The sequence below is a fragment of the Prionailurus viverrinus genome, chromosome B3 (genome assembly GCF_022837055.1).
Source record: "Prionailurus viverrinus isolate Anna chromosome B3, UM_Priviv_1.0, whole genome shotgun sequence".
In the NCBI taxonomy this organism is placed as follows: Eukaryota; Metazoa; Chordata; class Mammalia; order Carnivora; family Felidae; genus Prionailurus; species Prionailurus viverrinus.
Window position 1 is genome coordinate 36,318,373 of NC_062566.1, and position 13,314 is coordinate 36,331,686.

Here is a 13,314-nt window from a genome sequence, read left to right on the forward strand (position 1 = left end):
GGAAGTTTAAACACTAAGAACAGTTTCTGAAGCAATGTTAGAACACCAGCCTGCCTTTCCTTATAATAATCAAAAAAGACAGACCCAGAACATTCCAAAGACAACCAGAGCATGGCTGCCTGCCTCTCTTCCTCCCCCAGATCCCCTTTTAAGCCCAAACCATAAGTCACTTGACTAGAACTGTGACATGAGCTAAAAACAAAGACATGTGACATGTGTTAAAAACAAAGACATGTGCTCCAAGTATGCTAGGTATGCTAGGTAACAACTACCTGTGAGAATAGAAAACTCCTCAGATATACTCTGGGATTCCATCCCCCAAACCAAACTACTTCCAGTTGAGTTCAAAGAAAGCTGAAGATAGACTGATTACTGTATTTGCTACCCTATTCTTTCCTCTGCAGTTCTTTTATAAAATTAATCTTCTATGTGTGTAAAGCTTTGTATTCTACCCCCCACCCCCGCCCCACACGATTTGAGCATTTTTTCACGTCATCAAGAGTTGAACAAAAATCGCACTTTTAGTGATTTAACTCTCTATTGTATGGGTATACCACAACATAGTCATCTCCCTAAGGAGGGACACTTACAGTTTACAGGTTTTTATCATCACAAATAATGCTAGGATACTCATCCCTATACATAAGTCCACATTTGATTATTTCTTTGAGATATATTGTTTTTAATGTTTATTTTTGAGAGAGAGTGAGCATGAGCAGGGGAGGTGCAGAGAGAGAGGGACAATGGATGGCAAGTGGGGTCTTTGCTGTCAGTGTGGGCTTGAACACACAGCCATGAGTTCATTACCTGAGCTGAAGTTGGACACTCAACCAACGAGCCATCCAGGTGCCCATCCTTGGAACAGATTCTTAGGTAGAATTATTGAACATAACATTTTCAAAGGCTCTGCTAACCTGCCTTCCACAAAGACCACCAATTTATATTCCCTCCCCTACAACGTGTGTCATACCCCCAGCAACATTTAGCACTCTCTATTTTTCTTCAAGATTTTATTTTTAAGTAATCTCTACACCCAACATGCCACTTTAATTTACAACCCCAAGATCAAGAATCACATGTTCTACAGACTGAGCCAGGCAGGTGCTCCAAATTCTTTCTCTTTTAAAAACTGTTTGCCAGGCTGACTGGTGAAAATTATTTAAAAAAAAATTTTTTTAATGTTTATTTTGGAAGAGAGCGTGAGTGCGGGAGGGACAGAGAGACAGGGAGACACAGAATCAGAAGCAGACTCTAGGCTCTGTCAGCACAGAGCCCGATGCAGGGCTTGAACCCACAAACCAGATGCTCATGACCTGAGCTGAAGTCATATGCTTAAGACTGATCCACCCAGGTGCTCTCTGGTGAAAACCCTTGTTTCCATGTGTTTACTGGCCATTTGAACCCCTCTACTTGTTGTCTTGATGTTCTTTGCCCATTTTTCTATGCTAAGTCAACATTAGTCAGATGTACACTTTTCTTACATAAGTATCCGTTAAGTTTATTTAAGTTTCTTACATAACCCTCTCTCGGGTATATCATATAGCACACAAGTTTGTCTCTTTTTGTATCTGTTTTATTTTTGGCTTTACCAAATTTATTTCAGTTGAATGATCTGGATTGGCATTGGACAAACTAAGCTTATTTCTTTAGGCTGGGGAGTACCAGTACCCAGGTGGCCTTTGAGGCATAATATTCTCAAATTGTACTTAAAATCAGATTCAGTAAAAGTTGAGACCTATTTTTAAGGATAAGAAATGGACATAATATCCCACATTCACAAAGAATTGTTAACAGAAAACAAGTCTTCCATGAGACTAGGGTCTGTAATAACAGCTTGTCATCAAAATAAATACTCACCTGGGCATAATAACACATTTCATATGTTATGCCCAAGGTTAAAAGTCTAATATTTTTTTCAATAAATTTTTAAAAAGTTTTTATTATTTTTGAGAGAGAGAGAGAGAGAGAGACAGAGAGAGAGAGAGAATGTGAACGGACGAGGGGCAGAGAGGAAGGGAGATAGAGAATCCAAAGCAGTTTCCAGGTTCTGAGCTGTCTGCACAGAGCCCAATGTAGGGCAAGATCATGACCTGAGCAAAAGTTGGATGCTCAACCAACTAAGCCACCCAGGCACCCCAAAAGTCTAATCTTTAATCAGTATTATTAAGGTATAATTTACATTAAGAAGCTAATTTTGGGGGTGCCTAGGTGGCTCAGTTGGTTAAGGGTCTGACTTGATTTCAGCTCAGGTCATGATCTCACAGTTTGTGGGCTTAAACGCTGCATCAGGCTCTGCACTAACAGCGTGGAGCCTGCTTGGGATTCTCTCCCTCTTCCTCCCTCTCAATAAATAAATAAATTAAAAAAAAAAAGCTAATTTTGAATCAAGAGTTATAATTTCAGAAAGGACTCATTTTGAGGGAGGCGAGAGGCACACTGATTATGCTGAGCTGCAAAATGAATACTAAAAATAAGCTTTGCTTTATAATTCATATTTTAAAAACCTCTTGTCAGTAAATCACAAAACATTCCATTTTTTTTTTTTAATCTTTATTTTTGAGAGAGAGACGGAGTGCGAGTTGGGGAGGAACAGAGAGAGAATGAGACACAGAATCCGAAGCAGGGTCCAGGCTCTGAGCTATCAGCACAGAACCCCACGCAGAGCTTGAACTCACAAACTGCAAGTTCATGACCTGGGCCGAAGTCGGACGCTTAGCCAACTGAGACTCCCAGGCGCCACTTCATCTTTTTGAAGGGGGTTAAATTTCTAGGCAATAGATACAACTATTTTCTGTGATGAAAACAGTATGGTTGTGATATAGTTAGTAAAGTAAGACAACAGCCTTGCCTACCTCCCCATCCCCCCAACCTTCTCCTTTTTCTGAAATAAAGGAGGCATTCTTCCTTTAGTGACAGAATCCTAGGCTAGGCTATCCAACACCTGCTGCCTCCTTTAGGCTGTTAATTCTATCGGGTCATTCCAGTGATACTCCTGTTTAAAAGTTCAAGTACTTCTGTTTATAATTACAAGACACACAGACAGCCTAATCTAACTCTCACAGAGGCACTAGAAAGATCTGCAGTGAGAGCACTTGTGCTAAGAGCAAACAGGTATTCCTCACCAATTACCATCCTCAAACCATGAGGGCAGGCCACAATGTTCTCAGCTCCGGGAAGGACAGACCTGGGTTTGCTGTCCCCCACAGTTGACATAGTCATTCAGTCCTGAAAGGTACTACTGTGATTCTGGGTAACTTCCCTTTAAGTTAACCAGTTGTGATTCTTCCTTATATTGCTCAACTGCTCTTTGCTCCATGCAGAAGCCTTGCATTATTCAAGAGACCCCAAAAGGGTAGCACTGTTAAAACCCTCAAATGCATTTAGAGGTCGAATCTAAATTAAAAGCTAAGGTAACTGTGCTTCTGGAGAACTACAGTACTGATTTTCTGGCAAAAAAAAAAAATAATTTAGTAAGGCAAGGTAGAGCTACAGAATCGTGTGATCATACTAATGTAACAAGGCAAGGAAGATAAGGAAAAACCCATGCCCAGAAGTTACACCCACATAACAGGGCAATCATGAAGTCTTTAAAAGTCACCCCTGAAGACCTTGGCATGAAATACTGATCCATTTACCACCTCTACATCCATAGAAAAACAAGCTAAGTGGCACGGCGCATTCACTTTCTATCCCTACTGCAACACAAATTTAACAGTTTAAACAATGCAAATTTATTAACTTACAGTTTTGTACAAGTTAATATAGGTTTCACTGGGCTAAAATCAAGGTGTTACCATGGCTATATTCCTTTGTGGAGATTCTAGGGGGTGAATCTGTGGCCTTGATCTTTCTAGATTCTAAAAGCTACCCACATTTCTTCACTGATGGCCTACTTCCTCCAACTTCAAAGCCAACAATGGTTGCATCTCTCTGTACCTCTCTTCTGTAGGTACTCTTTTTCCATAGTCAATTTCTGACACTTTCATTTTAAAGGATCCTTGTCATTACACTGGGCTCACTCAGATAACCCAGACTAATTTCCCTACCTAACGGTCAGCTGACTAGCAACCTTAATTCCATCTTTAACCTTAATCACCCTTTGCTCTGTAACCTAATGCATTCACAGCTTCTGGGATTAGGATGTGGACATCTTAGGGAGGCAGCAATTATTTTACTTACCATACCCACTTCCACATGTTTCAAAAATGCTGTAAAAGCTTCTGTACTTGGGAGAATGGAATTTACTGTCCATTGGATTTGGGAATAGAGTACATCTTACTTTACAAGCTGATTAAATATTTGATTAACCCAAATGATACCACAATATTACCCCCTTTACAGTTGAAGGAGTTAAAGTAGGGGAATTCAGGAGATATCTGTGAACTTAGATGGGGATAAAATTACAATTTCCTTTTCACTAACCTCTACCTGAAATTGAGCATTATCTTCAATTACAAAGATAGGCAACAAACCATAATAGTAATAGCAATACTTGAGACTATAACTAATAGAAATCAGATAATTTTATTTGACACTACAGTTATTAAAGTTCTCAAAATATCATTTATGCTCATCTCTATTTACAAATTAAAATGGTGGGGCACGTGGGTGGCTCAGTTGGTTGAGTATGCACCTTCAGCTCAGATCATGATCTTGTGGTTCATGACTTTGAGCCCGCTTTGGGCTCCCTGCTGTCAGTACCAAGCCTGCTTGGGATCCTCTGTCTACCCTCTCTTTCTCTTTGCCCCTTCTCTGCTCTCTCTCAAAAATAAACATTAAAAAAATTATGGTAGTTATTATACCTATCCTTAGATCTTACTACATAAAGCATTAAAAATCACATTACTAATATAAAATTGTTTTAAGCTTTTGCTAACTGCATTTCTGTGTAATTGGTTTCCTTTGTAATCTTATGTATTTTATACACTTAAAAACATTCTGAGAATGGTTCCACAGACTTCACTGGACTGCTAATGGGTCCAAGACACAAAAAAGGTAAAGAACCTCTGAGCTAGTCTCTCTAAGACTATGAAAATAAAAAGGGGAAGCCGGAAGGGTGGGGAAAATGAGAGACATCAAAGTGAAAGGGCATACCATGGTCTATCAAAATTTAGCTACAGACAATCAACTGAATTTTCTGGTGTAATTTCCCTACTAAACTTTTTGCGTTTCAAGCTAATATAACTTAGAAGGGCCCAGAAAACTGCAGTAGGATCAGAGTTCTAATGAGTGCTTTAACTTCCATTTTGAAAAAGCAAACTCAGTTCAAATGTGCTCTGAAAGCAGAATGAAGTTCCAGCTGTCCATCTGACTAAGCAAGAGAATAAGCCAGAAAAAGTTGAGCAACAGGCTTTTCCTGGAGATGAGATAGATACTTATGGCTACTTGCTCTAGTAACTGTCAACTACTCATTTATTTATGCCAACAGTTACTCAAGAGTACGGAGAAGCTTTGAGTACCAAGAGAAACTGGAGTTTCTTTTTCCTCTCTCCCCTCCCAACCAAAAAAAAAAAAAAAAAAAAAAAAAGGCTGTGTCATAAGAACTACCCTAACACCTGAATAAGCAAAGGAGCAGCAGCTCCCTACAGAAACCAGGAAGTCTGACGGCAACCTTTATTGCTTCTCTCATAAGCCCCAAACTTGAATTTTAAATACATTTTAAGTTATTAATCATCTTTAAGTCTTCTCTCGTCCCTCTATCTCCAAAACTGCTTTGTAAATACTTTTGTTAGCTTTTCCTGCATCACCTTGAAAACTAAGTTAACTGCTAGTACAATTCTACGATCAAGAAATCAATGACTCTATGTACTTCAAGAAAATCTAAACTTATTAGTAGTAAAACTTGCTTACAATTTGAGCTGAGCATTAAAAACGAATATCTGAATATAACACCAGTTGCTGACTTTTTCAAGAACATATGTATCAGATCAGTGTCAAAAATGTGGAATTTCAACTACTGATCTTTCAATGCCAAATATGACCACCTAACGTGATGTTAGCTCCAAAAACAAGTGTTTGAGACAACATGCCTATAGAAAATACTATACACTAGAGGAACACGTACCCATGACTATTTGTTATAACTACACCATCAACTAAAGAAACTAAGCAATAAACTGTTGTTTATGGGGAGCCTGGGTGGCTCAGTCAGTTAAGCATCTGACTTCAGCTCAGGTCATGATCTCAAAGTCTGTGAGTTTGAGCCCCGCTTAAGGCTCTGTGCTGACAGCTCAGAGCCGGGAGCCTGCTTCGGATTCTGTGTCTCCCTCTCTCTCTGCCCCTCCCCTGCTTGCACTCTGTCTCTTTCTCTCTCAAAAATAAACATTAAAAAAATATTAAAAAAAAAGTTTTTTAAAATACTGTTACATACATTAAGTCTGATTAATAATAGAGAAAAGATATTATCAAGAAATTTACTGAGGACATGTTACATCCTTGGGAACAGCCACCATGTATTTTGTAGAACAGAATTAAAATATTAGCCAGCTAAACGACCAATCTCCTTAGAGCTTTTAGTTAAAACTACCAAATTCTGTCCAGATCTAAAGAAGTTATCCTATAAGCACACAAAAGGAAATAGACTGGTTTGGGGATTGTAAAACAGTGATGTTATGGAAAATAGTAGGGAGGTTCCTCAAAAAATTAAGAATGGGGGTGCCTCAGTCAGTTGAGTGTGTGACTCTTTACTTCGGCTTGGATCATAGTCTCAGGGTTGTGGGATTGAGCCCTGCGTCGGGCTCCATGCTGAACTGGAATCTGCTTGGGATTCTCTTTCCCTCTGCCCTTCTCCCCCGCTTGCTCTCTAAAGTAAAAAAAAAAAAAAAAAAAAAAAAAAATTAAAAATAGAACTACGATATGATCCAGTAATCCCACTTCTGGGTATATATCTAAAAGAACTGAAAGCAGGGTCTTGAAAAGATATTTACATACCCATGTTCTGGCAGCAGTATTCACAAGAGCCAAGAGGTAGAAGCAACCCAAATGTCCACTGAGGAATGAATGGATAAACAAAATGTGGTATATACATACATATGATAGAATATTATTCAGCCTTAAAAAGGACATTCTGATGAATGTTAGAACATGGATGAACCTTGAGGACATTACGCTAAGTGAAATAAGCCAGATACAAAAGGACAAATACTGCATGACTCCACTTATATGAGATTATTCAAAGTAGTCAAATTAATAGAAACAGAAAATAGAATGGTGGTTTCCTGGGGTTTGGGGGAGGGGAAAAAGGGGGGTTTTTATTTAATGGGTAGTGAGTTTCAGAACTGCAAGATGAAAAAGGTCTAGAGATCTGTTCCATAAAAATGTGAGTATAGTTAATACTATTGAACACTATAATTAAAAAGGTTATGATGGTAAATTTTGTGTATGTTTTTCATACAGTAAAAAAACCCTGATTTATTCTCCCTCAGGATACATATTGATCACAGATGTAGGGCTGGATTCTAAAAATAACATGTCCTTTCCTGTCTAAATGTTAACACACAACTTACAGTTCTGTAATTCACTATAGTCTATGAAACATGGTCAATCAGAAACCACTTGCTATCCATGACTTTTGAATACCAATAAGAGTTATAATGTTCTTTAGTCTTAAATACCAGAGAGAATATGTAAATAAGTCTTGATTAATCAAAGACTAGTTATTCAATAAATGACTTTTCAAGCCTCCTGCTATTCCTTCATTCTGTTTTATTCTTCCTAGCCATTTCTGTAATTACTAGGGTTTCAATGCAAGAATATGAGTATTGGGAAAAAATTCTAATTGGTCTGATGGATCACTGTAAGAAGTAGTTACCAGATTTGGCCACAATGTGAAATGAAGTTTTTATCTATGTTTTCCTTCTTCCTCTTAACATGAGAAAAACCTCCACAGTTCTCTTCATTTACAAGGCAGATCTAATTGTGGCCCCAGCATACTGCTAAAAAGAGATGGGCATATAAGAACTCCTGGGAAGGTAAATAAAAAACTTGCTTCAATTCTATCCTTCAGTTTTAGAAGTATAGAAGTAAGACCAAGGAGGTTAAGTGAGGCATAACAATATGTATGCCATTTAGTCTTTTTTAACATAGTATTAAGATTTAGGAGGGCCAAAAATTGCTGTCTCCTTTTAGTGTGTTTTTTTTTTTTGAGACAGAGAGAGACAGAGCATGAACGGGGGAGGGGCAGAGAGAGAGGGAGACACAGAATCGGAAGCAGGCTCCAGGCTCTGAGCCATCAGCCCAGAGCCTGACGCGGGGCTCGAACTCACGGACCGCGAGATCGTGACCTGGCTGAAGTCGGACGCCTAACCGACTGTGCCACCCAGGCGCCCCTGCTGTCTCCTTTTAGTAAGAGGAAAAATTAATCTTATCCCAGAGCTAAGAAAGTTTTAACTAAAAAGATACATATTTAGATTCAGGTCCGATCAAACATTCAGATAATATATTTAGAATTTTAGATCTTTTTATTTATAGGCCCACAAAGTAAGGAGCAGAAAGAAGGAAGATAAGATCTTAGGTATTCTTTTTCAATTTATTTTATTAAAAATTAAAAAAAAATTTTTATTTATTTTTGGGGGGGGAGGGGCAGAGAGAGAGGGAGAGGGAGAATCCCAACCAGCTGTCAGTACGGAGCCCAACATGTGGCTCGAACTCATGAACTCTAAGAGCACGACCTGAGCTGAAACCAGGAGTTGGACACTTAACTGGCGCCTCAGGTCTTAGGTATTCTTAAGAACCATTTTAAGGTATTTCCCAGCTGGTTTTCAGTCTTAAGACAATGATTTCAGATTTGTGTTAATAATCCTTTTTACTCCAGTCTATCCTATTAGTAACTGGTTTGCAGATTCTGAAATGCGTATCATGGGCTACTCTTTTGATCGTAAATCATACGTTTATTACTGTATTAACAAAACCTCTTGGGCTCTAAAAAGGAACAGATGGGATGATTAACAACAGCAGCTGTTACATCACTGTCCAGGATATTACATGCCTACCATAAATTATTTTAAATTTTATATGCCTCACCTTCCCAATTTTTTAATACTCCTCCTTTGCCTCCAATACACAACAAAACACACCACGAAGGTAAATTTAATAAGATGCTACTGATGTCATTAAGTGCCTTCTTTGATGACTTTTAGCTAATCAAATCAATCTTATTACTGGTTTGATTTTGATAAACTATATATGTAACTTTTCTAATACATTATTAGATTCTGTTGGTTTTTTGATTCTTAATTACCGTTTCCAATGTTCAACTGTTTCATGAGTTATTTCACAGGTATTCTAATTTAATCCTCACAATGGTGGACATAAATACTACTATTACTCACATTTTACAGGTTAGGAAACCATACAAAGTAATTAAGTACTCTGCCCAAGTAACAATCTAGATGGATTTTTTTAATGTTTATTTTTGAGAGAGAGACAGAGGGAGAGAACTTGAGCACGGGAGGGGCAGAGACAGAGGGAGACAGAGAATCCTAGGCAGGTTCTACGCTGACAGCAGAAAGCCCCATGCGGGGCTCAAACTCCCTAACAGTGAGATCATCACCTGAGCTGAAGTTGGACACTTAACCGCTTGAGCCACCCAGGTATCCCATGGATGGATTTTAATCAGCCTTCAAAGCCCTTGTTCTTATTTTATTCTTCAATGTTATTCCTTAAGACACAGGCAATCCCCTATCTTCTCACACTGGCTCACAACTAAAACATTTATTGGAATATAATTTGTATTTAATGACTATTTAACAAAAAAAGTCACAGTTTAAGCAGTAAGGAATCTTGGGAGTCTTGGCTTTCTGAAGATTAACATCAGAACAGGCAGCTCAAGAAATGGCTTACAAGTAGCATTTTAGTTTCCTCAGCAACTCAATTTTCCTGGATCAAAATCTAACTAAAAATAATTATGCTCTCTGTGGTAGAACAAATTCATTCTGACTCCCTCCTCCTCTCTTTGGTTGGAAATTAGGCAAAGTACTTTAACAGTCTTACAAGAGAGAAGTATCCATGCCTCTGTAAAGTAATCTGGTATCAATTACGTCCTAACCTCTTCAACATTTTAGAAAATAACTATCACCCTTCCAGGGTCCTTTTTGGAAAATAAATCATCATTTGCCTATGTGACCAGTCACTTTCAATATCAGAGTTTCTATTTTCAGATATTCGGTTGGATTGTCTACCATCCCAGCAGTTATTAACAGGAGCTGTTCTCGATACCTTATGGGAGAATTACTAAAGGAAAAGACCAAAAATTTATTTTAAATGAGATACAGAAAGACTAAAATAGTAGAAAGCGTTATCTCTTAGAATAACAAAGACTTCATTAGATAGTTTAAGTGGTTATATTAGCATCAACAAGTACTTTTTGAGCTGGGATTATGAATTTAATTCCTGAATATAAAGGGAAAATTCTAAAGATGTCACCAAAGATATTTCCTAGAAACATAACCTTTCTGACATAAATGAAACAAACTTCAAACTTTTTCAGACACGTGCTGCATAAAGAACTTAACACTGTTTTATTTAGTCACTCATATACTGAATAGCTACTATGAAGAGAAGTATTATCCAAGATAGAATAATACATAAATTCACAAACCTAGTACCGAAATTTTCAACTAGAACGAACTGTACCAAGTGGTATGAGTCAGTATTCTTATAAAACAGCCCCAAAACATCTCCAATGGTTCCAGAACAGATTACTGATTTCCACATTCCACATATAAAGATTAGTTTTTCCCAACACCTCTTACGAGAAACCTGGATATTACGAAGGGAGATACCATTTCCTCCTCACACTTACAAATCTGATCCCACAAAGGTACTTAGGCACTTTAATACATCCCTTTAAAAGAGACAAAGCTTGCGGTCTATGTAGTTCTGGTAGGATTTTCCTTAGAGATCAGGAGTCAACTTAACTCTTATAAACTAGACCCAGAACGGGCCTTTGGTAATTATCGGTTTGCTCTGAACTAATGAAAGGATTTGTGGGCGGGTCGCCATCCTAAACCACTCCAGATAACACTATTCATCCTAGGAGCAGTAAGGTTAGGGAGAGCAAAGTCTGCACTCCATCCCCTTATGCTGACCTATTAAATCAAGCCGACAGGAAACCACCACAAAACAGCCCCGTGGGTCTTTGGGGTCACCACACGGCAGGGCTAAATGCCGGCCTGGGCAGCTCTTAGCTGTCAGGGACCTCGGCGAAGCCACCACACCCCTCTCACCGTCCGCCCCAGGGGCCTGGAAGTCAGGCCCCTACATCTTGGCACTCATTAATGGCCCCCAAACCACGACCATCGTCACCAACGCAAGGTCTCGCCGGGCCCACTCTGCCCAGCCTCCTCGACCCTCGCTTAGCCTCTCTTCCCTTTTGGGGCGCCCGCCCGCCCGCCGGTCGCCCCGAAGGGTGCGAACTCACGGCCGCAGCAGCGCCGGTGAAAATATCCTCCCCCTCGGTGTCGCTGTCCCCAGCCTCGGGTTCTGACCCCCCGGCCGCCCCCTCGGACTCCGGCTCCAAGCCAGGAAAAGGTGGAGGGAATCTCTCCGAAGCGCTACAGCCACCACCACCCGACGCCATCTTCCTCCACCCGCGGCGGAAGCCGCAACAACAACTTTATAGAGAGATAGCGCCGCGAGCAAAACGTTCCAGAGGAACGAGGAGTGGGATCGTCGTGATCAACCCCGCGGGACGCACAGGGCGGGGGCTCAGGGGCGGAGCCTAGCCGCTCGGGGCGGGGCAGGCCTGTTCACCACTGGTGCCCAACAAATCCGAGCCCTGCATCGCCACGCTGAGATCTTAACCAGGGGGGCGAATGGGCCAGAAAAGGAGGAGCTAGGTATGGGCTGCTCACATTCCTAGGGTTCTTTGTGTTCTGGATAGCCTTATCTAACAGGCTTCTTAAGATGTCGTTCGAATAAAGGAGCTTGAAAACTCTTCTACATGCCACGTACCTATGCCAAGCACAGTGCTGTCACTGAGATTCAATAAATATTTTTGACTGAGGGCTCTCAACAGGCTGCAGTAAAGTTTCGCCATTTATTCTTTGTTCATTTAGTTAATTCATTCAAGAAATACATATTGAACATCTACTGTATGCCTGGCATCCTACTATGCGTTGGAGATACAGAAATAAACGGACTCAACAGGCACTTGAGAGACAGGCATGCAAATGAACAATTCAATGTGTTCAGTGCTACAGTGTGCTCTGGGAGCCGTGTGAATGAGTTTCAGTCATGCTTGGAGACGCTGGGAGGCCCTACAGAAGGTGAGACCTCAGTGCCCTAAATTTGGTTACAAGGAAGTGAGGATTATCCTCTTAATTGCTGTGGAGTGAAGTGGAACAGATGGCAAAGAAATTCTTAAACTCTGAACAAAATTTTCCTGGGGCCTAAGCTATTCACTTGTTGTCTGGTGAGACTAAAGTCGAAATCAGTCAGACAATACTTTAAACAAAAGTTTGAAGATAAATGGGATATGTTAGCATAGGATAATTGTGCAAAGTAATCCTTTCTTCTCAATAGAGATGAAATTTGCCATCAAATGTGACAAAAGGTTTGTTTCTAATTGCAAATTCCTCAACATCAGGGATTGGCTCCTTCCCAGGTCTATGTATGAACTGTTTGAATGCAGGGGCCGCCTCCTAATCTTGGTATTCTCAGCGTCTGTAGACCAAGTTTGGCAAAGTAAGTGCCCAACAAATGTTTGAAACTTGACTGGAGAGATGGATGGATAAAAATAACATCATCAACCTTGATACTGGCATTCATCACAGCCACGAACACCAGAGGACTTAAACCATTCTTTTTAGGATAACGATCTCCAATGTGTCACTACTGGATACCCTGGGGACAGCGCAAGTGCTGTCGTTCTAAGTTGTCTTTGAAGGCAACTAACAGAAATAGCTCGCAGTGGGGACTTGTGCCGGCCCGAATGCCTCTGAGACGAGAAAATCAAAAAGCCCTCTCCGCCTCCGCGACATCTAACGAACCTCACTGGGTTCCCAAGATGTTCAGTTTCACCCCAACGGAAACTCACTTCCGGCGTGACTAGGAAGTAAGAAAACTGGCTGGAAGCAGCTCCCTCAGAAAAATAACAGTAAAGTCTCCTTGCACACGCTCCTCCAGCGCTAGGAATCAAGATCTCCTTTCCCCCTACCTCTTCAGGATTCATCTTTAGCTTATTGAAGGCGCTGAGTGAGGCAAACAGTGGCAAGTAACAGACCGTTACCTAACCCCCTTCCCCTACAGAGACTACAAATCCCAGAATGCAGCTCTCTGTCTTCCGAAGAAAACGCCCCATACGTCCCAGCACGC

At 40.3% G+C, this 13,314-nt stretch overlaps 1 protein-coding gene across 3 annotated transcripts in view; it reads right to left on the minus strand.

Moving 5' to 3' along the window:
* SNX1 (sorting nexin 1) overlaps window positions 1-13,186 on the minus strand; it is a 42,166-nt gene extending 28,980 nt beyond the window's left edge. Inside the window, exon 1 of one of the 3 annotated variants that reach the window (XM_047861758.1) lies at window positions 11,420-11,649. In XM_047861758.1, the coding sequence (XP_047717714.1) occupies window positions 11,420-11,578 (159 nt within the window). In that variant the 5' untranslated portion in view covers window positions 11,579-11,649. Of the gene's footprint in view, window positions 1-11,419; window positions 11,650-13,156 lie in introns of those variants that run through there. The other 2 variants (XM_047861757.1, XM_047861756.1) reach the window with 2 other exon arrangements.
* Window positions 13,187-13,314: the final 128 nt, after the last annotated feature.